General features: G+C 38.9%; 1 protein-coding gene across 4 annotated transcripts in view; it reads left to right on the plus strand.

The window, feature by feature from the left end:
- bbs9 (Bardet-Biedl syndrome 9) overlaps positions 1–24,386 on the plus strand; it is a 448,663-nt gene that overhangs the window by 355,026 nt on the left and 69,251 nt on the right. For 3 of the 4 annotated variants that reach the window (XM_039736257.1, XM_039736258.1, XM_039736260.1), the window contains exons 14-17: positions 12,102–12,206; positions 13,775–13,789; positions 14,016–14,156; positions 15,848–15,943. In XM_039736257.1, coding sequence (XP_039592191.1) covers positions 12,102–12,206; positions 13,775–13,789; positions 14,016–14,156; positions 15,848–15,943 — 357 coding nt within the window. The remainder of the gene's footprint in view (positions 1–12,101; positions 12,207–13,774; positions 13,790–14,015; positions 14,157–15,847; positions 15,944–24,386) is intronic. The other variant, XM_039736259.1, reaches the window with a different exon arrangement.

A 24,386-nucleotide genomic window follows, 5' to 3' on the forward strand; every position in this document is an offset into this window, starting at 1 on the left:
AAAATTATAACATGGAAGGAGGATTACACCGAGTATGGCTTTACCAAAACAATTATTGATGGCGAATAAAGTATCCATTATTCATAAAGCTTCAATTGGTGATCTGTTTTTCTGCGTTAACCTCATATTTTTTTCATACTTCTTCTCACACCAAGGGGGTGCGAGGGTAAAATGAATCAGGAAGCACTGATATATATATTGAATAAATTGAAATAGTTTTACTGTCAAATAATGCAAACAGTACGCGGCACATGTTTCGCCCTAATTCTGGGCTCATCAGGCAGTACAGACTCACTGCACCCCCTCTCGGGAATCGAACCTCGGACGTCAGCGCTAGAGGCGAAGCCTCCCATGTTGCACCACGGTGTGTGGTTCGTTTATTTGACAGTATGTAGATCGTGGTGTGTGTATGTATGTATGTATATGTATGTATATATATATATATATATATATATATATATATATATATATATATATATATATATATATATATATATATATATACTCAGCAAAAAAAACGTCCTCTGACTTTCAACTGTTTTACTTTCAGTAAACTTAATGTGTAAATATTTGTATGAACACTAAAAGAGTCAACACCATAAGACATAAACTAAAAATGTTTCACAATTTGTCCCTGAATGACAAAAAAATCAAAAGTACCAGTCAGTATCTGGTGTGGCCACCAGCTGCTTGAAGTACTGCAGTGCATCTCCTCCTCATGGACTGGACCAGATTTGTCAGTTCTTGCTGTGAGATGTTATCCCACTGTTCCACCAAGGCACCTGCAAGTTCCTGGACATTTCTGGGGGGAATGGCCCTAGCCCTCACCCTGCGATCCAACAGGTCCCAGGCGTGCTCAATTCCTTCGACGATAAACACGAATCCGTCCATCACCCCTGGTGAGACAAAACCGTGACTCATCAGTGAAGAGCACTTTTTGCCACTTCTGTCTGGTCCAGCGAAGGTGGGTTTGTGCCCATAGGCGGCGTTGTTGCTGGTGATGTCTGGTAAGGACCTACCTTACAACAGGCCTACAAGCCCTCAGTCCAGCCTCTCTCAGCCTATTGCGGACAGTCTGAGCACTGATGGAGGGATTGTGTCTTCCTGGTGTGACTCAGGCAGCTGTTGTGGCCATCCTGTACCTGTCACGCAGGTGTGATATTCGGATGTACCGATCCTGTGCAGGTGTTGTTACACGTGGTCTTCCACTGCGAGGATGATCAGCTGTCCTTCCTGTCTCCCTGTAGCGCTGTCTTAGGCAGTGCGGACATGGCAATTTATTGCCCTAGCCACATCAGCAGTCCTCATGCCTCCCTGCAGCATGCCTAATGCACGTTCACGCAGATGAGCAGGGACCCTGGGCATCTTTCTTTGGGTGTTTTTCACAGTCGGTAGACAATTCTCTTTAATGTCCTGCGTTTTTAGAACTCCCATTCCACAGGTGCATGTTAATTAATTGATTATGGTTAATTGAAAATCAATGGAAAACATTGTTTAAACCCTTTACAATGAAGATCTGTAAAGTTATTTGGATTTTTAAAACATTATTGTTGAAATACACAGTCCTGAAAAAGGGACGTTTCTTTTTTTGCTGAGTATATATATATATACACAGTGGTACCTTGCTATACGTCCTTAATCCGTTCCAGATCCTTGGACTTATACCAAACAGGACTTATACCAAACAAATTTTTCCCATAAGAAATAATGGGAAAATGATTAATTCGTTCCCATGAAAAAAAATCCTATTGTTATTGGCATATTATACATTGATGGGGTTTTATAAAATAATTTAAACACTGCTTAATACTAAAATACATAAATACAAAAGCAATAAGATGAAATAAATGAAAATGACTCGTCCGATAACAATGAGTTTAATTTTACTGCACAACAAAGGAGAGCGTTACAGCTCTTCCAAAGTAGCCTCTTCAGGCGATTGTGAAGCACTGCCGTTGTTGTTCTTCTGGCAGTCTTCAATCTAAATCCCTAAAGCAGATTCCATCCAGACTACTGCCTTATTACATCCACTTACAACTCGTTTTGCACCCTGGTTAAAAGGACACTGCGGCCATAGATCTTATATTCCTTTCCTACTTTTTAAATAAAAAGAATCGTAGCCTTCAACAAATTCAAAACGTTTACCTTTTTGGCAATCATTAACATCTTCCGTTTGCACTTGGGCACAGCCCCTGAAGCAGTAACAGATCGTTTTGGAGCCATAATGAAGGGCTTGACTATGCACAAAGATAAACACAAAAGAGCACAATTCTTTACACAGCGAAACACGTTGATGCTGAATGAGCGAGACGAGACTTCCTGGTTAACACTGCATTCAGCACGCAGGAACTTAACTGCGTGCTCTGATTGGTTAGCTTCTCAGTCAGGAGAACTTAACTGCGTGCTCTGATTGGTTAGCTTCTCAGTCATCCTCCAATAGCGTCCCTTGTATGAAAGCAACTGGGCAAACCAACTGAGGAAGCATGTACAGGAAGTAAAAAGACACATTGTCCAGAACCCGCGAAGCAGCGAAAAATCTGCGTTATATATTTAGTTATGCTTTCATATAAAATCCACGATAGAATGAAGCTGCGAAAGTCGAGGCGCAATATAGCGAGGGATTACTGTACAGGTTAAAACTTGGCTCTTTTTTTTTGAAGGCGCGCGCCCGGTATACCACACGTGTTGTTCTAGCACACGAGTCGTATTCCAAACAAAGGTCATATACCAAGCAAAATATTTCACCTCTAAACAGGACGTATACCAAGTTGGACTTATTCCAAAGCAGACGTATACCGAGGTACCACTGTGTGTGTGTGTGTATGTATATATATATATATATATATATATATATATATATATATATATATATATATATATATATATATATATATATATATATATATATATATATATGTATCTATCTAGCTAGTGAATAAGACGCTATATAAAGCGCCCGACCCGGCACAGATTCACACTGAGGCACGTGTAAATTGAATAGAAATCTTTTTTTTATTTTTCTCTTCACCTGTGGGCGCACGTCTTCCCCGTGAACCCCACAGGTATAACACAGTCCCAAAGCACCTTACTTTACACACAGCAGTCCTTCTGCTGGCACCACCACTCCTCTCAGGCAACCTCGTCCTCTTCCTCCCGATTCTCGCCCAGAGTGGTGGTTGCTGGCTCCTTTATGGCCCTCCCGGGAGTGCTCCTGTTGCTTGTTCACCTGTTCCCAATTGCACTCCCATGTGGGCCTGATGATTAAACCAGCTGGGCTTAATTATCTCTGTCTCATTCCCTGGCGGCCATCCTGGGTCCCCACAGGGTTGGGGTGAACTCCATTTCCCATGAAACCCTGCGGGAAACTGAGGCATCATCAACCAGGGAGGCTGCCACCAAGCGTCCCGGGGGAGGTACTGAGAAGTCCATGGCTGCTCCCCCGGACCATATACAGCAGGGTCGTCCCGACCGGGCATGGGACCCGGCTGTCCATTACACCACCCCTCTTCCAGATTATTCTCGTGGGACTCAGCGGCCCGTCCCGCAAGGGCTGGTCTTCTCCATAACGGGGAGTTGGTGTCCTCAGCACTACAGTTCTGCCCTGTGGAAATATAAGCAAATGGTCTGGGGGTGTTGCCCCGACGTCGCCACTTGGACGTCCTCACAGGACAACACCGCCAGATGTGGGCACAGTTGCCGCAGTTGTAGCACACTCGACTACCTTTGGCTCGACCTTTGCGGGAGTGGAATCAGGCAGGAAACTCCTGCCCGTTCAGCCGCTCAGTTGAGGGTTCGAAGCGTCCCGGGGAAATGTACTGCGGAGTCTCTGGTGGCTTCCCTGGAACATGAGCAAAAGGGTCAGGCGTGGAACCCGGCCATCCATTACAATATATATATATATATATATATATATATATATATATATATATATATATATACTTTTGAGAATGCAACGTATAGTTGTCCAGGAGAAAAGCAATCTTGCCTGAAATCAATGGCATCATTTTGTAGGGTCTGTCCCTGAGACTTATTACTTGTCATCTCGCAGCAGAGCCTTACTGGAAATTGGAGGCATCTGAATTGAAATGGGAGATCAGAGGGTATAAAGGGGATGCGAGGAATACATTGAGTGTGGAGAAACTCTAGAGACAGCGTGTGTATTAACTTGTGGATTTTTCTGTGAGTATTTGGTGGCAGCGTGGCGGTTGCTTCCGCAAGACCGCGTTAGCTGTGGAGCTCAACTCGGAGCATATTCTTTTCCTACCTTGTCAATTGTGTAATTGTTGTGTTTTTTGAACAGGTTTGATGCATAGAAGTGATCTCTCGTACTGCGTTCAGTCAGTTCACGTGAGCTGCTTTCTTGTGTGATGTTGCGATGTCCACGGCTTTATTTAATGTTAGCTAAGACCCGGCACTTAAAAGTTTCTCGCTACAGCAATTTGAACTCCGTTACAAAGTGATCCAAAGTCTCGTTTATACCTCGCGTCTTCTCATTAAACTTGTATCTCGCGAATAAAGTATTTGGCGTTTTTCTTCAGCGCTCTTTGGGAGCTCTTCCTTCTTTTCTACGTACTGCGGTCACAGTCAGTTCACGTGATTACATGGGAGACGTGATGATGTCACACGCAGCTCCGCTCCCTCGGCCGTCGCGCTAACGTCCATTACAGTATATGGAGAAAAATCAAATGAATGTTTTTATTCTATAATAGTAAGAATTAGAGCAGCTCACTACTCAAAATGGATTCATCCAGGATCAAACCGCGAACATCTTAATTACGAGTCAGCAGTTGTTACCGCTGCACCACCAAATCGGTCGTATTAAGGGTGTGTCAATGTCTCACCCTAATGCAATTTCTTTTTCTGCAGTTACATTCTTGAATATATTGTGACTGGTTAAAATTGCATTCTAGATTTCTAAAATGGTAGTTTGACCTCTTTAAATAAGACATGATAAAGTTATCTTTATGTTTTATTTTGATGATTCAAAATTGAATTATACATCTCTCAATTTAAAGTATCATTGAAACCAGTAAGAAAAAAATCTGTTAGTCTCACCTAGTCAAAATGAAAATATAGATATCTTCAGTTCAAACTCAGACTGGTCAAAATGTAATTACAATTGTATCTAATTATAATTTTCACTTATGAATTTAACTGTAGAAATTAAAAAAAAGAATTAGAATAAGATATCAAATGTTATAACAGCTTGCTATAAACATTCTCATATGTTATGAACTGTAGAGGCATTAATTTAATACAAGAAATGAACCCACATTTTATTGAAGAATTGCTTTGGTAAGTCTCAGCTCTGCAACAGTGCATGTAATAGTACTTACAAAACAAAATATTTTGTGTGGTACATTTTATAGAAAAAAAACTATTATAGACTTGACAGGACTAGTACTTTTTACATCCTTCTGGTTCTTTAGTATGTATTTCCTTGAGTGTTCTGTGGTAAATTTTATCAAGTCCTGAGTATTTTAATTGTTTTTTTATTTGTTTTTGTTCACTGTAGTAGTACTATATAGTATATCTGTAATCTGCAAATCTTAAATATTTCATTAATATTTCCTTTAGCTGGTAAAACATTTAGATTTTTTATGGAGTGTTTGCAGCTTCTTTTATGGAGTGTTTGCTTTCTTTAGAATAAAGAATAAAAGCTTTAGGGCATGATTTTTGTATTTTCAAGAATATTCTTGTTTAACTTAATTTTCCTTATGCAATTTCTTAGACTTGTTTATTAATCCACTAAGGACTTCTTATGAATTTCACATTGCTTCTAAATTTTGAAATGACCTTGCCCTGCATTGTAAGAAATATATATTTAAATCTACCACACTGCTCTTAGCCTTTCTCCATACCTAAAATTTTGTCTCACTTAAGACTGCTGCATATGCTCAAAATGTTACTTACTAAAATAAATGGATTTAGTTTTTTCTTTATATGATCTGCCAAAATACTGATAAAAATGTGATTTTATGAATATAATATTAATACTCTGAATTAGTTCTATCTTGATTTTTATACATTACTGTAACTACAACAAACATATGTTTTGTTTTAGAGCATTAAATAAAACAAAAATAATATTCATCATATTTTTGAACTTGTTCTTCTTTTCCATTATTTTTTTTGAGTTTTGTCATGTTATGTTCAGGTTATTAAAGTCACCTATTATAGTAACATACTAACCTAAACATACTGCTTTTTATTGTTAAAGTATAAAATTTTAGATTGACTGCTGTCTGGGTAGTATTGTTGGGTAGCAGTTTGTTCACAATTATGTTGTAATTTAAAGGTTATTTTTTATTGCTATGCTAGGTTTTTGTACATACATTATTCATCAATTTTTCCTAAATTCCAAACCTCCACAGTTTGTAGGTGCAGTGGAACCTCGGGTCACGAACGTCTAGGACCACGTACAAATCAGGTTACGACCAAAAAGTTTGCCAAACTTTTGCATCTGTTCACGACCACACACTTGGGTGACGAACAAGCCAGTTTCCTTTCGGTTCGTATGCGCCAATGATTTCCGCACGTGTTCAGTCTCTCACTGTGCATTCCCTTTGCAGCGAGAGAGAGAGCGCGAGAAGGCAGTTAAAGAATGCACCGGGCTTGTTTTTAAAGAGACGGCAAGGTTAGTTTTCTCTGTTCAAGGTTTACTCAGTGTTATTCAATGTTTTTACATTTAGTTTACTATTACACTATGCATTCTATGGTATAATTAACTATTTTTGTGCTTAAAAATCTTTAAAAAAAATATATTTACATACCACTCGTACGGTCCAGAACGGATTAATTGTATTTACATACAATCCTATGGGGGAAATTACTTCGGGTCATAACCAAATCGGGTTGCGAACAGAGTTTTGGAACTAATTATGGTCGTGACCTGAGGTTCCACTGTACTGTGGTGCAGGTACACTGTGAGGTGAGGTTGTGGGTTCAAATCCCATTACTGACACTGTGTGACCATGAGCAAGACACTTGACCTGCCTGTGTCACAATTGGAAAAACAAATGTAACCAATTGTATCACAGATGTTGTAATTTACCTTGGATAAAGGCTTCGACCGAATAATTACATGTAAATGTTAAGCAATTTTTACCTAATTCATGCCACCTTTCCAATTCATTACTGCCCCTCTGGCTTAAATGTAACCTGTCCTAGCAGCATAGATTCTATCTGTTTCTAAATTCTTGCCAGTGCCCCATAAACCTGTGGCCTTCTGTACTAACTAAACCATGGTTTGAGCCTTTTATTGAACTTTGAGATTTTAACCATCTTCTGTGTTTTTTTCCCTTCTGTTTTTAAACACCCTTGTTCATTTACTCTTTTTGATTTAAATTTGGAGATTTAATGTGATTTGTTATAGCTTAGGAAATGTAACATATCCTGAATAAGCACAGGCAGATAAATCAAGTTTTATTGTTTTAAGATAATTCCTTTTTTTTTTTTTAATTTTATTGTAATCATTCCATACAAATAGATACATTTTTACAAAAAAATAGGATTGAAAACAAGTCGACCCCCACCCCTGATAGAGAGAGCATGGCCAAAGGGGTAAAACTTAAGGCTTGTAAACATACCTAAAATGATGAGTTTAATAGGGCAATAGAGATGAATGGAGAAGAAAAAGAAATGCGGAGATAATTGTTTCCTTAGTGCTTTAAGTGCTTATTCTAAAATATTATTGATTAGATCCTGCCAGGTTTTGAAAAAAATCTGTACAGATTCTCTAACTGAATATTTTATTTTTTTCCAATTTCAAATACAGTAGTATAAAACATTGGTTTCCCACTGACTTAAAAGAAGATAGTTAGGATTCTTCCAGTTTAGCAAAATAAATCTGCATGCCAAAAGTGCAGTGAATGCAATCACTGTTTGTTTGTCCTCCACTTTAAACCCATCTGGAAGAACCCCAAACACAACTGTTAATGGGTTAGGAGGGATTGTGACACCAAGGCTGTCTGAAAGGCACTTAAAAAGTTTGGTCCAAAATGATGTTAATTTGGTGCAAGCCCAAAACATGTGACCCAGTGAGGCTGGGACTTGAAAGCAGTGTTCGCAGGTTGGATCTTGCCCTGGAAACATTTTGGACAGTTTTAAGCGAGTCAGACGTGCTCGATATATCATTTTGAGTTGAATAATTGTATGTTTTGCGCATATGGAGCTCGAGTGAAGTGTCTGCATTTCTACTTTCCAATCCTTTTCTGATATATTGATTAAGAGATCTTTTTCCCATTGCCCTCTTCGATCTTTGAAAGGGAGGCACTGTAAAATAATTTTATATATTGCAGAGATGGTGCCTAAATCCTCGAAATTGAGCCATATATTTTCCGGCATGGACAAGGGTGCAAGATGAGGAAAATCGGGCAGGTTCTGTTTAACAAAGTTCCTAATTTGAAGATAGTGAAAGAAATGTGTAACTGGAAAGTTAAATTTGGAATGTAATTGTTCATAGGATGCAAAGATGTTGTCTATATAAAGATCTCTAAGCAATTTAATCCCAATTTTTTTTCCAGATATTAAAAACTCCATATGTTTGCGAGGGTTGAAAGAGGTGGTTCTCTTGCAGAGATGCCACAGATAAAAGCTTCTCTATCTTAAAATGCTTTCTACATTGGTTACATATTCTGAGTGAGTGAAGTGTAATTGAGTTATTAGTATATTGCCGATAACTTGCATTTATTGGGGCACAAAGCAGGGAATATAAAGAAGTACTGCATGATTTCTCTTCTATTGCGGACCAGGCCTGTGTATGTTTGTCTATTTGTGTCCAGGTTTTTATAGCTTGTATGTTTGCTGCTGAAAGTTAGGTAGAGCCATGCCACCTTCTGCCTTAGGTCTTTGTAGGGTCACTCTTTGGATATGTGGATGTTTTGAGTTCCAAATTAATGAGGTTATTGTTAAATCTAATTGCTTAAAAAAAGATGTATTGATGTACAGTATATTGGAATGTTTTGAAATAAAAAAGAAGCTTAGGAAGAATATTCATCTTAACAACGTTAATTCTTCCAGTTAGAGTGAGATGAAGGGTTGACCTTCATGACCATGACCAAGGGTTTTTCCATACAGATGGCGAATGAAGAGCTTTGTGTTTACTTGTGATATTTACCCCTAGGTATTTAAACTGATCTGCAATTATAAAAGGTAGGGTGTCTAATCTAATATTATATGCTTGAGAATTCACTGGAAAGAGTACACTTTTGTTGAAATTAATTCTGAGACCAGAGATCTTTTGAAATTTAGTAAGTGCTGTTCTGATATATACAGTACCATATCATCTGCATATAGAGAAATTTTCTGTTCCAGTCCTTCTCTTATAATCCCCTTTATCTCATAAGCATTTCAACAGTGGCTCAGTGTTTTAAGATAATTCTAACCTTTATATGTAATACGCTACCGTGGCTGTTCATTTGCCTGTCCAGCATTTTAAATCACCTGTAGCTCGCAAACATTTTGACCTATTGACCTGAAATTTGGTACACATATACCATGTGATGTCTACTATCCGCTTTCAGGGAGATGATAGACCTCCAAGGTTATTCTTCTTTCTGTTTGTATTTTATTTTATTGTAAAATCAACTCTCAGACGCGGCCAGCAGGGCAACCATGCGACGCATGCATATGGACACCGTTCTCATTCCCTACCTCCTTCGCCATCAATTCCCCAACCTCTTCATATCTTAAATCATTCCTGAGGCAGATTGAAGACTTAAGTGAAAAATTAAAGAAAACGTACTAGCTAATTGCAACACAAACACTAACTTAATCAGTTTTAACACAAAAAGATGCAGACGAAAGAAGAGAAGAAGTGGGCCGCTAGGGTGGAGAAAAGAAGAGCTCAGGAAGCAGCAAGCTTATTAACCTCTGAGCAAACGAATGATAAACATACAGAGGAAGAGTATGAAAACTATGAATGCTCAAGTCAAGTGTATTCGCAGCACGTTATCGTTCAGTCAATGTTGTTAATACTAGGGGGTGGAAATAATTAAGTAATGTAAATTGCATTAACTAGATGTTTGGACACCACAATTCACCATTATTCCATTATGGTACTATTTTGGAAGAAATGCATCACTTTTGCTGCATTACAATTTCATGATGTGTTATTTTCACAATGGTGGCTGAAAATACTTTCACAGGTGCCAAACCAGAATTTCCCATTTGAGTTCATTTGCTTTGAATACTTGGTCATGTTATTGATTTGTTGTTTTAATGTTTTTTACACCATTCTCTGATTATTTGTTCCCAAGGACTGCCATCCTAGAATATTTCATAAATATTTGGAAAGAAGTGCTTCAGCAAAGAATGAGCATTATTACTCACAAATGCTTTGCATTTATTGGTATATATTTGTGGATTTGTGAACCTAAAGTATGCTACATAAATGCATTACAAGCCACTTCATAACCACCAGAAACCTAACTGTGGGAAACGAGCATTTGGGCCTATACACCTTTGAGTGTGCTATGTATGTACTCATTTGTTCCAAAATCAAGCACATCTCCTCTGACCAGAATTTTTTCGGCATTGTTTAGAAGATCTCTGATTTTGTCCTTTGAGCCACTTTACCATCTGAAGCTGATTTTTACATGTAATAAAGCATTTTGTATACTTCCCTCCCTATAAAGGGATGATGATTGTTTAGATATGTTGGTGACTACATCTACAGTATGTAAAAGTGTCATCATTCAGTATGCATTACTCTTTTTCCTCGTTTACCTTTATTTTCTCACTTATATAAAGTACCTTTAAGAGTCAGCCATGCAGTTTGCAAAAGAATAACATTCTAGTGCAAGATGGGAGAAAGTGATGTACTGCATGTATATCAGATGAGGAGACCAAAAGATTTGGAACAAGAGTGACACCATGTGGATTGCCTTCACAAAGCTGCCCCTTATTATTTGTCACTCCCTGCTCTTGACTGTGCATGTAGAGTAACCCCTAAGAATAATCTAGCATAGACCTGCCTGAGCTTTTAGAGACACTCTCTTTCTCCCTATCCCTGGCATTCACTCTCTTTGTAGTTATGCCCAATTACAACAACCTGCACCTCTACCAGCTACTGCCACACATCATAGCAAAATATTGCATTTGGCAGCCTAAAGACTGGGGGGCCATAGAAGACTTGGTGTGCCCAGAATAAACAGACCTACAACAGTGAATTCGCTCTTTCAAGGCACTGAAAGTTTAATTTCTCTTCCACAGATATAAAGTGAAAGGAGCTAACTTCAAGATATGTTAGCACTATTGTGCCACGTGTATTTTGCTTCAAATTTTCTCAGGTTCTCCTGGAAGAAAATATGCTTGTGGTCAGCTGAAGGTGACTTGATGTTCTATTGTATGAGTGACCAATAGATGCTAAGACTTTCAGTGCAACTCTTATTTGCACTTTTTCTTTTTTTGCACAATTTCATATTAACTTGAAAATTACTATACTTTAATTCATATTTTAATTGTAATTTTGAAAGCTGAATTTTTAGTGTTGTGGGTCTCTACCTAACCCTACTGCACACTAAAGCATATTTAATGTGTTTGTATTGATTGGCAGTGGAAAAGCTTCTTAGTAACAGAAGCTTCTGGTTGCTTGACACATTATGTAAAGTCGCACAAAATCTCTGGGTGCATTATACCTCTCAGGATAAATTCTGCCATTGACTTTATGATAGAACAAGTTTTGCTTTGCACTACAAGCACATGACATACGGAAAGCACTGCTCTCTTATTAGCTGCAGTACTTCAATAAGACACATTTCATGGATTTTTAGAAAAGCACAATGGTCTCCAAAGCACTTTTGATAGTGTGCACTGTGCCTAGTGCTCATGCACAGCAGCACCTCTTCAGTGTTCTTGAAAATGTAGTAAGCATGGGGTGCTCTATTGTACTTAAAGAAAAATGGCAGCTGTGTCATTTTGCATCCATTTAACTTGAATTGGGGTTACCACCCTTCATGCTTTTCTGTTGATAGATACTGTTTATTACTGAAATCTTTGCGGAGTTTGATTTTGGGCAATTGAAGTGTGTCTACATGAGTAGGCATAAATGGGATTAATGATAGCAAACTCACAAAAGGTACTATATTGCTTTTTTGCAGGTCCAGGGTCTTCATCTGCTGTGACATTTCATGTCTTCCTGACAGGGAGCTTCTCACCAGCTGAACTGGAAGGAGATGTAGCCGTGTCATACACTACAGCAACAGGCAAGTTCGTTTTGACAGATTTTGTCAGGTGATAGATAAATTACTTGTGATGGGCAAAGTCCTCTTTGGTTCTTAAAAACAACTTCACTACTTGAACTGTAGTTTGTGAACACCAGAGGGCAAAAAGCTCACTTCCTTCCCACTGTTTTCCTTATATTTTCCTGTATGTTTACTTTCTTGTGGCTGTTTTTTACTGTATATACTCACATATAAGTCGGTCTTGAAACCCAAAAAATCAATCATAAAATCAGACCCTGACTTATACGCCCATTCAAAAATGCAGTTTTTTTTTTTTTGTTTTTTTTTTTATATACATCTTCTTGCCTCCTCCAGTCTTTCATCAATTTCTCAGACGCATTGAATTTTGTTGCAGCAGTGCAGTTACCAGTTTCTTTCATTACTTCAATGACGTTTAATTTAAAACCAGCTTCATAGTTTCTTCTGATCGAATGTTACATTGTAGATAAGAGGATGCTCTTACGATAAAGGTGTATGAGGGTGTGAGATGCAAAAAACACAAATCAGTGCAAACGTTGCTTCAGAATAGTTTGGCTATTACCGTGTGGTCACGTAGGCCCAATACATAGAAAATAAAAGGCAGTGTGCTCCTTTGTTACTCTCTCAGGTGGGTGTTAGCATATTGTAATCTCTTGGACCAATAGTGTGAGTTTTCAGCATTCGACTTATATGATTGACATTATAAAATACCTGAAATTATGGGGTAAATTCAAGTCCTGGCTTATCTGCGGGAGAATGTATGCGTGAGTATATGGTAAATAATTGAAATGCCAATTACCAACTAATTATACCATTATTTAGTTTGAACTAGAAATGTCATTTGATCTCAAAGGAAATGTTTCTGCATGTAAATTGCCTCCAGACTAGCCTGTGTTAGTTTCTGCAACCCAAATAAAGCATCATGATTATCTAGAATTAAAATAGTAAGTTAAAGATATGTAAGGTATGTCATAGGCAGGGGACTGACAAAAAACTCTGTGTGGTGCACACGTTGAATTAAAGTAGAGTGCATTCAAAAAATGACCATTCATTCCCTTGACTGTTATCCTCCTGGTTAATGTAATATACACCAAGTGGCCACTTTGGTTTTTTTTTTTTCTTATCTCCTCCATACCACAACCTTTGTGTACAGCCATTGGCATCAACAGCACAGGCTGCTTGATGAGGAGACTGATTCTTAGATTTCTGGTGCAAAATATACTGCTTACAGAAAACCTAGTAGCTGGCCTTGAAATAGATGCTCAATCTACTTGAACCACTCATCTCGGGTTTGTGTTAAAAGCTGTCTGGTGCAAGAATAAGGAGCAATTCATTATGTCAAGACTCCTTTTGCTGATGGGTACATTCTGTTCATTATCATTTTATTCAGTTTTGCTTGGCTTGGCTTCACTGTGCTCAGTTATGTTTTGCCCAGTTATAAAATCTTCATTTACATTTGCCGTGCAACTTTACACTGTGTGGACATTATATTCTTTGCTTTTATGATTGTATTGAACCTCATATCACTAGTTTGTTTTTTTTCTTTTGATTTCCATGCTTTACTCTGGCAGAGCTTAATCCTTATGGTGAGTATGATGAGACGTGATCAAAACATCATGGCATCAGTGGTAATATTTTTGTTTCAGCCCTGTATTAAATAATTAAAGATTATCCTGTGATGGATATTGTTGGCATGCAGGGCACTACATGGTTAATTCTTCTGCTTGTGAATTTGTGAAGTCAGTCTGTCTTCACATTATCCTTTTTTATCCTTCATCATTATCCTTTTTTATTTACTCTTTTGCTCTCTAGGTGTTCCTCGAGTGGCACAATGCAAATTTATTCTACCGTTAAAGCTTGTTTGTTCCCCAACACCTCCATCAAAGAGTGTCACATGCAGAATAACTATAGACACCAATAAGCCTCCTGTCAGTCTCCAAGATATCTTCCCAGGTAGGAAAGTTTTATACATTCATTCTTTCTGGTTGTGTCACACATGAGATGGACCCTGTGTTATTGGGGGTTCTGTTACTCCTGGAGCCCAATCAAATTTGTTATTCCAGGACGATGTTTAACTTCTAAACAGTCAGCTTTAAAGTTATCCTCGTACATCATAAAGCAGGAAGTGCAAGAAAAGGCATACACAAACCTTTGCGAAACTTGGAGTTTGGAAGCAAGAATCAGTCATCATTTAATTTCCTGCAGTTAGGTGTTTTTTTAACCATAATTGAAGCATAATTTCACAATGTGAAATTGTGTAGATAATTGTCCCCAATTTGTGAATTCATATAATAACTTTAAAGCTGATTGGTTGAAGTTGAGTGACTTCCCTGGAAGAACAACCTTGATGTTGTTCCAGGAACAAAAGGAACCCACCGGTATCAGATTGATCTGTTATATAGTTTTATTTGGGTGAGATGGGAATGTCTGAACCAAAACCCACATGTATCAGATATCTGTCATATAGGAGTTTATTTGGGTGAGACAGGAACATCTGAACCATTTACAGTATACTCACTGTGAACTCTTAAATCTCAATGTAAGAAAACTTGTTTAATTGGTAGGCACCCCAGACTTTATTTGCAACCTGCAGCCAAAACAGAAAAAGCTTCATACATGGCATTCTTGAATGATCAAATATCCAGAAATCTCCCATACATTTATGTACATATTTACAGTTTGTTGTGGGGAAAAATGTGACGTTTTAACAGGTTTCAGAAACAAAAAAGAACTTCAGAGCAGCCTGGGAAACAGCCAGCAGTACTTGTTGCAGCCTGGTATTTGGCTTGTTTTTATACCTTCACTAATTTTTTGAGTTGCTATGTGTACATAGCCTGCACCAAAGTAGGGAAACATAAGACAGTACCTTCCTCACAAATACTGTGAAAATTGTCTGGCTTTTCTTACTGAGCCATAAACCCAGAAGCAAAACTAGTGGTGGTTTGTGCATCAAGCTCACAACATAATTTTCTGTCACTTAAACTCCTTGTGTACAAAGATGGTAGTGAGTCAGGGGAATACTAGTGTAAGCCAGCTTTTCCTTGCATACTCATATTTCTCACAAAATTGTTTGCTTGTAGACACAAGGGTTTGAGTACATTTTTAAGCCTCCAAAGTTTACAGTAACATAATGAAACATATGTAAAGGTTGCGTTGCACATAAAAAAAGACTTTTAAAACAATCAAATATAGTTGTGTGCAGAATAAAGGATCGGTACTCTGACAGGCCACTAACTAGACCATCAAAAGTCAACTTTCTTTTAAGCGTTGATAATTTATGTGAGGTTATGCCAGCTGCTTCACTATTACTTAGAAGATTGTTTGCTATACAATCACATCTTGAATTTCAGTTTATAGTAAAGACTTGTTTTATACTGTATATTTCATATGTTGGTGACTTCTCTTTCCAGCATTGGACTGTGTGTATTACTTCAGTGCTTGAGGGCCAGGGCTTAAATATTGTACTGTATTTCAGTCATCAGCAGCAGTGAATGATTACCATAAGCCAGATTCTGCATCTTCTTTATGTACTGTTATTGTGTATTAAATTGAAGAATAAAGTATGAAGAAGTATACAGTGTCTGGCCCACTGTCTGAGTTTCAACATAAATTGACTGCATTTTCCACATTATGTGCTATACCAGATTTTGTGGAGAAGACTGAAGAGGAGCAAGTTCATGCCATTGGATTCCAGCTAGTATCTGGTTCCAGAGTTACAGTATTGGCATCCAAAACATCTCGTAAGTATCACTTACACACTTTAACTACTTTGGAAGCAGTCCATAGCCACCAGCATCAGTAAATTTTGACTCTGATGGAGGCATATCTTAGGTATTGGTTTTATGTAGCTCATGCCCTTACTTATTAAACATCTGTATCCATCCATGGTATGCTGATTGTGCCTGACATACTTATGCTTATTCATGATTATAGCACTTAACTGCATAGGGTAAACACTGCCTAGATATCTGTATTTTCATCTAGTTGATGGTGTACGATTTGTATTTGAAAACAAAATATACATATGTTAGCAGGGAAATTATTATGTGTATCTTTAATTAATGTTATAACTACTTTCTTTAAATATACAGCAATGTAGCACAATGACTGCAGCCAGACGTTGAATAAATACCGTTTTTCTTAGCAAGCTGATTGTATGGGAAACTGTTGTATGTAGAAACACAGTGCACCAGCCACTCGGTTCTTAGTATTCTTAGCTCACACATTGTTTATGAAATATTACATAGTTATTCATATTTGTAGCTCATGCCTAAATCGGTTAAATGTTAATATTAGTATTTTAAAGTTGGTATAAATTTTGTAAAATTTATAGGAAATGCTTGACTTTTGAACACTATTGCTTGACTTTCAAATATAATTTCATGTAGCAAATCCATATATACCATCTTTGTGAAGAAATAACTTTGACTTGGAAAAATATGGCACTTATTCTTTAACATACCACAAATGAGCAAAATCTCATTTTACTGCCTGTGGGCAAACCCTCTCAAAACTCTTTAGCCTAGATCTTAGCTCCCCAACTTGCACCTGGATCAAGAACTTTCTTTCTTACGGACCACTACACACAAGATTGGGCCAGTGCATCTCCTTCACTACAGTCTTCAATACTGAGGTTCCAAAGAGATGTATGGTCAGCTCCATACTTTATTCACTACCAGCAAAACACCCACGCTTCGCAGCGGAGAAGTAGTGTGTTAAAGAAGTTATGAAAAAGAAAAGGAAACATTTTAAAAAATAATGTAACATGATTGTCAATGTAATTGTTTTGTGACTGTTATGAGTGTTGCTCTCATCAAGGATTTGATTATCATTATTTCTTTCAATCAGGTTCGCATTTGGAGGATGTGTTGTGTTCAAGTTATGTTCCGTGTTTGTCAACCGTTGTAAAGATAACAGGTTTCATTCATCGAAGTGTTCACTACCCAAATCGGTACTCGTGAATGTAAGATGTTTAACAGGCATTCCCGGTATTAAGTTGTCGATTTGCCTGCGAATATTTAGCGGCAGCATGTCTATGAACTTAATTTAAACTTAAGCTTTACACCTTGCTTTCCTATTGATATGTCTACAAAGGCTTGTTCAGATTCAGAGGGTTGTTCCTTTCTTATTACATCAATAAACAGCTCGTCTTCCTCTTTATCTGAGACATCACATACTGCATGCACGGGTTTACCTTTCCCAGTCCTGCAAACTTTAGCGAAGTGGTTCAATTTACCACATTTTTTACACTGTCTTCCTTTAGCTGGACATTGACTTTTTCCACCGTGTGCTTTGTTTCCGCAGTACCTGCACTTATGAATATGCTTGTATGCGTCACACGCTTCATATTGTTTTGCTGCCTTCTCAATTGTGTAATGCATTTTTTGTCCGGCGCTCTTTGGAGCTCTTGCTTTTTGTGTGCGTACTGCGTTCACAGTCAGTTCACGTGAGCCGCTCGGAGTACATGCATCGAAGGTTCTCAGCTGTGGTTGTGCTATCTCGAGCGATCTTGCAATGTCCACGGCTTTATTTAATGTTAGCTCAGACCCAGCACTTAAAAGTTTCTCTCGCACTTTCGCTGAGTTTGTGCCAAACACTATTCTATCCCTGACCATCTCATCTTCGTTTGCATAAGCACAGTCCTTCACCATCAATTTTAACTCCGTTACAAAGTGATCAAAAGTCTCGTTTATACCCTGCATCTTCTCATTAAACTTGTATCTCGCGAATATTGTATTCATCTTACGCATGACAAACGCCTCAAAACGGTCATAATAAGTTTTCAGTACCTTGGCTTCCTCCTGGGTGAGAGTCCATGTGTTAAAAATGCCTCTTCCTTTTTCCCCAGTCCAGAGGAGCAGGTAGCTGCATTTCTCAGTCACGTCTTTGCCTTTTAGCGGGCCATAAAATATCAGCTCCACGTGCTCTCAGAACTTTTTCCATTCTCCCAGCAGGTTAAGAGAATCCCAGTCAATTTGTGGCGAGGAAACTCCAACAAAATCCATGACTGTCCTCTATTCTGACACCATGTCTTGTTTTCACAAATTGTGAAAAATGAAACGATGGCGAGACTTTCTTTTAAAGTATGCATGGGAACTTTATTTATTACAGCTCTTACATTCACAGCATCCGTGCTCTAAATTAACTTCCATAATAGTAACCTTGACGTCCCTTTTTCTGGTGCCTTCCTGATGACATACTGTAGGTGTCTAAACTATGCCTGATAATAATACATTTCAATGACATTTAAATATTTCAGTGATCACCTTGATAGACATCTCACCACCCAAATCGTTACTCGTGAATCTAAAATGTTTAACAGGCGTTCCTGGTATTAACTTTTTGATTTGCCTGCGAATATTTAGCGGCAGCGTGTCTATTGGATTGCTGCTGACGAACGGCCTTATATGGACAGGCACTCAATTACGTGGGAGGCGTGGGTATGGGGGACACAATATAGGCAGGCAGCCAACTACGTGGGAGGCATGGTGATGGGGGACGCAACTCCGCCTCACACAGCGACCGAGCTGCAGGCTATGGCCGTATACACTCACTTAAAGGATTATTAGGAACACCTGTTCAATTTCTCATTAATGTAATTATCTAATCAGCCAATCACGTGGCAGTTGCTTCAATGCATTTAGGGGTGTGGTCCTGGTCAAGATAATCTTCTGAACTCCAAACTGAATGTCAGAATGGGAAAGAAAGGTGATTTAAGCAATTTTGAGCATGGCATGGTTGTTGGTGCCAGATGGGCCGGTCTGAGTATTTCACAGTCTGCTCAGTTACTGGGATTTTCACGCACAACCATTTCTAGGGTTTACAAAGAATGGTGTGAAAAGGGAAAAACATCCAGTATTCGGCAGTCCTGTGGGCGAAAATGCCTTGTTGATGCTAGAGGTCAGAGGAAAATGGGCCGACTGATTCAAGCTGATAGAAGAGCAACTTTGACTGAAATAACCACTCGTTACAACCGAGGTATGCAGCAAAGCATTTGTGAAGCCACAACACGCACAACCTTGAGGCGGATGGGCTACAACAGCAGAAGACCCCACCGGGTACCACTCATCTCCACTACAAATAGGAAAAAGAGGCTACAATTTGCACAAGCTCACCAAAATTGGACAGTTGAAGACTGGAAAAATGTTGCCTGGTCTGATGAGTCTCGATTTCTGTTGAGACATTCAAATGGTAGAGTCAGAATTTGGCGTAAACAGAAGGAGAACATGGATCCATCATGTCTTGTTACCACTGTGTAGGCTGGTAGTGGTTGTGGTGGTGTAATGGTGTGGGGGATGTTTTCTTGGCACACTTTAGGCCCCTTAGTGCCAACTGGGCATCGTTTAAATGCCACGGGCTACCTGAGCATTGTTTCTGACCATGTCCATCCCTTCATGACCACCATGTACCCATCCTCTGATGGCTACTTCCAGCAGGATAATGCACCATGTCACAAAGCTCGAATCATTTCAAATTGGTTTCTTGAACATGACAATGAGTTCACTGTACTAAAATGGCCCCCACAGTCACCAGATCTCAACCCAATAGAGCATCTTTGGGATGTGGTGGAGCGGGAGCTTCGTGCCCTGGATGTGCATCCCACAAATCTCCATCAACTGCAAGATGCTATCCTATCAATATGGGCCAACATTTCTAAAGAATGCTTTCAGCACCTTGTTGAATCAATGCCACATAGAATTAAGGCAGTTCTGAAGGCGAAAGGGGTTCAAACACTGTACTAGTATGGTGTTCCTAATAATCCTTTAGATGAGTGGATATGTACGCAAGTAGGATTCAGTTATGACCGTTAAGCGTAGAATTTTGAAATGAAACCTGCTTAACTTTTGTAAGTAAGCTGTAAGGAATGAGCCTGCCAAATTTCAGCCTTCTACCTACACGGGAAGTTGGAGAATTAGTGATGAGTGAGTCAGTCAGTCAGTCAATGAGGGCTTTGCCTTTTATTAGTATAGACTAGCAAAATACCAGTGCTTCGCAGTGGAGAAGCAGTGTGTTAAAGAAGTAATGAAAAAGAAAAGGAAACATTTTAATAATAACGTAACATGATTGACAATGTAATTGTTTTGTCATTGTCATGAGTGTTGCTGGCTTATATATATAATATATATATAAACTGCTTAAAAAAATTAAAGGAACACTTTGAAAACACATCAGATCTCAATGGGAAAAAGAAATCCTCCTGGATATCTATACTGATATAGACTGGGTAATGTGTTAGGAACGAAAGGATGCCACATCGTTTGATGGAAATGAAAATGATCAACCTACAGAGCCCTGAATTTAAAGACGCCCCAAAAATCAGAGTGAAAAAATTATGTGGCAGTCTAGTCCATTTTGCCAAAATTTAATTGCAGCAACTCAAAATTGTACGCAGCACTTTGTATGGCCCCTGTGTTCTTGTATACATGCCTGACAACATCGCTGCATTCTTCTAATGAGATGACAGATGGTGTTGTGGGGGATCTCCTCCCAGATCTGGACCAGGGCATCACTGAGCTCCTGGACAGTCTGAGGTGCAACCTGGTGGCATTGGATGGACCAAAACATAATGTCCCAGAGGTGTTCTATTGGATTTAGGTCAGGAAAGTGTGGTGGCCAGTCAATGGTATCAATTCCTTCATCCTCCAGGAACTGCCTGCATACTCTCACCACATGAGGCCAGGAATTGTCGTGCACCAGGAGCCACTGTACCAGCATAGAGTCTGACAATGGGTCCAAGGATTTCATCCTGATACCTAATGGCAGCCAAGGTGCCTTTGTCAAGCCTGTAGCGGTCTGTGTGACCCTCCATGAATATGTCTCCCCAGACAATCATTAACCCACCACCAAACTGCTCATGCTGAATGATGTTAAAGGCAGCATAATGTTCTCCATGGCTTCTCCAGACCCTTTCACTTCTGTCACGTGCTCAGGGTGAACCTGCTCTCATCTGTAAAAAGCACAGGGCACCAGTGGTGCATCTGCGAATTCTGGTATTCTATGGCGAATGCCAATTGAGCTGCATGCTGCTGGGCAGTGAGCTCAGGGCCCATTAGAGGACATGGGGCCCTTGGGTCACCCTCATGAAGTCTTTCTGGTTGTTTGGTCAGAGACATTCACACCAGTGGCCTGCTGGAGGTCATTTTGTAGGGCTCTGGCAGTGCTCATCCTATTCCTCCTTGCCCAAAGGAGCAGATACTGGTCCTGCTGATGGGTTATGGACCTTCTATGGCCCTCTCCAGCTCTCCTAGAGTAACTGCTTGTCTCCTAGAATCTCCTCCATGCCCTTGAGACTGTGCAGGGAGACACAGCAAACCTTCTGGCAATGACACGTATTGATGTGCCATCCTGGAGAAGTTGGACTACCTGTGCAACCTCTGTAGGGTCCAGGTATCGCCTCATGCTACCAGTAGTGACACTGACTGTAGCCAAATGCAAAACTAGTGAAGAAACAGTCAGAAAAGATGATGAGGGAAAAATGTCAGTGGCCTCCATCTGTTAAACCATTCCTGTTTTGGGGGTCATCTTATTGTTGCCCCTCTAGTGCATCTGTTGTTAATTTCATTAACACCACAGCAGCTGAAACTGATTAACAACCCCCTCTGCTACTTAACTGACCAGATTAATATCCCATAAGTTTCATTGACTTTATGCTATACTCTGATTTAAAAGTGTTCCTTTAATTCTTTTGAGCAGTATATATATATACAGAATATATATATATATATATATAGAACTATATATATACATATATATAGAACTATATATATATGTGTACATATATATACATATACACACATATACATATATACACACACATATATATATACATATCTACATATATATATATATATATATATATATATATATATACATATCTACATATATATATTAGGGGTGGAATTTGATTAAAAAAATTAATCTAATTAATTAGAGGCTTTGTAATTAATTAATCTTGATTAATCGTATGTAATCACACAAGAAAATTTGCCCCAAAGCGCAAATGTTTTTTTTTAATTTAAGGGTTTTAATGGGCGACAGAATCAAATAATAGACATGGACATGAATATTGTAAACTCAAGGTCTTTTAATTTCTGAAAAAAAAAATGCATTTAAACTGCATTTCAGTTCAAAACAGAAACAAAAATATCATCCCTGGCTAAAATTGGGCAGACTTAAAAATAAAGTGGTATTCTAAGTACTTTAAGTACATGTTCAGAATGGTATTGTCTTTAAATAATAATAACAAAAATTTCAACATAAAGTGCAGTTTTTCTTCTTAAAAAAAATGCAGAAACAAAAGGTAATTTGACCAGCTTCACCTTTAAACTCTGAGTAACCTTAGCCAAAATTATTTTGTACATTAGGCTAAAATAGTGTGATTATTGAACATGTTGTGATTAGATGTAATTAAAATTACTAATGGTCACGGAAGTCCAATGAGCCCCAGTAAGAGCCACAAAGTCCGCTTTCTTTAATGCATCTAAATTTGCTTGCTTTTCAGTGTCATAAAGCTGTTGAATTTTACTTGAAATAGTCTCTCGGCACGGCAGTTGGAAAGTTGGATCACCTGACGCTAACTGTAGCACATTTTCTAACCCCCTATCTTCCACCGCTGTTAGTGGTGTACAGTCTAAAGTAATCCATTTTGCAAGAGAATTTGTAAGTTTGATCGATGTTAACTTACTAATTTTGGTCCTGAAGCCAGTCATTTCATCAGGTTTGGGATGCCGACACCTTTTGTTGGTACTCGAACTTGTACTGGTAGTGCTAACAGCATACACACTTTCTGTGCTCGCTGTAACATGTTTTGCATTTAGATGGTACCGTAAGGTTGAAGTGCGTCGGTGGTATGTAAACTCCTTTTTGCACAGTTTGCACAAAACCACGCCTTTATCAAGGCTTCCGTTGGGTAGTCTTTTGAAATTAAATTTGCCTCCGATCAGTCCTAGCAACGCGCTTTCTTCAGACTCTTCCATTTTTGTAGCTCTGATGTGTGCATCAGTGTAATCGATGTACCAGGAAATCATGCATTGACAAAAGTTCTCCCTTGCTTGGAATGCAAAGTGTGATTAAATGCGTTATTTTTTTACCGCGTTATGGAGCACATGCATCGAAGCATCTCAGCTGTGCTTGTGGTAAGAAAAGGAAACATTTTAAAAATAACGTAACATGATTGTCAATGTAACCTTTTGTAGGGTCTGTCCCTGAGACTTATTAATTGTCATCGCGAAGCACAGCCTCACTGGAAATTGGAGGCATTTGAATTGAAATGGGAGATCAGAGGGTATAACGGGGATGCAAGGAATACAAACTCTCTCCCCTGAGCAACCGCCGGTAAAAATAGTTGCCTCAATTAGGTTCTTTTGCAGACACGGGACCTGAAGTCCCGTGCCGTTACAAAGTCTCGGTGGCTGTAAGGTTTTCAGTAATATTATTGGTTTCCCAACCCTCAAAATTTGATTATGCTCAGTAGTGCATGGAGGATTCAGAGTGTGGAGAAACCCTAGAGGCAGCGTGTGTATTAATTTGTGGATTGTGAGTATTTAGTGGTAGCATCACAAAATTGCTTCCGCAAGACCGCATTAGCTGTGGAGATCAGCTCAGAGCGAAATTAAGTGAATGAAATGAGGTGAATGGGAGGGGAGATGCTGATGGACCCCCCCGCCTTAACTATCAATCCCCCCACAAACACAGTCTCTCAAAATTTGCATAAGCACAGTCCTTCACCAGCAATTTTAACTTGGTTGCAAAGTGATCAAAACTCTCTTTTATACCCTGCGTCCTCTCATTAAACTTGTATCCCGCGAATATCGTATTAGTTGTGGGCATGACAAACGCCAGCGGCAGCCTGTCTATGAACTTAATTTAAGGAGCGTGTCTATAAACTTAATTTAAACTTACGTTTTACAACGTGCTTTGTTTCTGCAGTAGCTGCACTTATGAATATGCTTGTATGCGTCAGTTGCTTGATATTCTTTTTCTGCCTTCTCAATTGTGTAATGTGTCTTTTCTTCAGCGCTCTTTGGAGCTCTTCCTTGTTCTCTACGTACTGCGTTCACAGTCAGTTCACGTGATTACGTGGGAGGCGTGATGATGCGAGACGCAACTCCGCCTCCCACGGCCATCGAGCTGCAGTCTATTACAGTATATGGGAAAAAATAGATTCCAGTTATGACCATTACG

This window comes from Polypterus senegalus, chromosome 15 (assembly GCF_016835505.1).
Source record: "Polypterus senegalus isolate Bchr_013 chromosome 15, ASM1683550v1, whole genome shotgun sequence".
Taxonomy (NCBI): Eukaryota; Metazoa; Chordata; class Cladistia; order Polypteriformes; family Polypteridae; genus Polypterus; species Polypterus senegalus.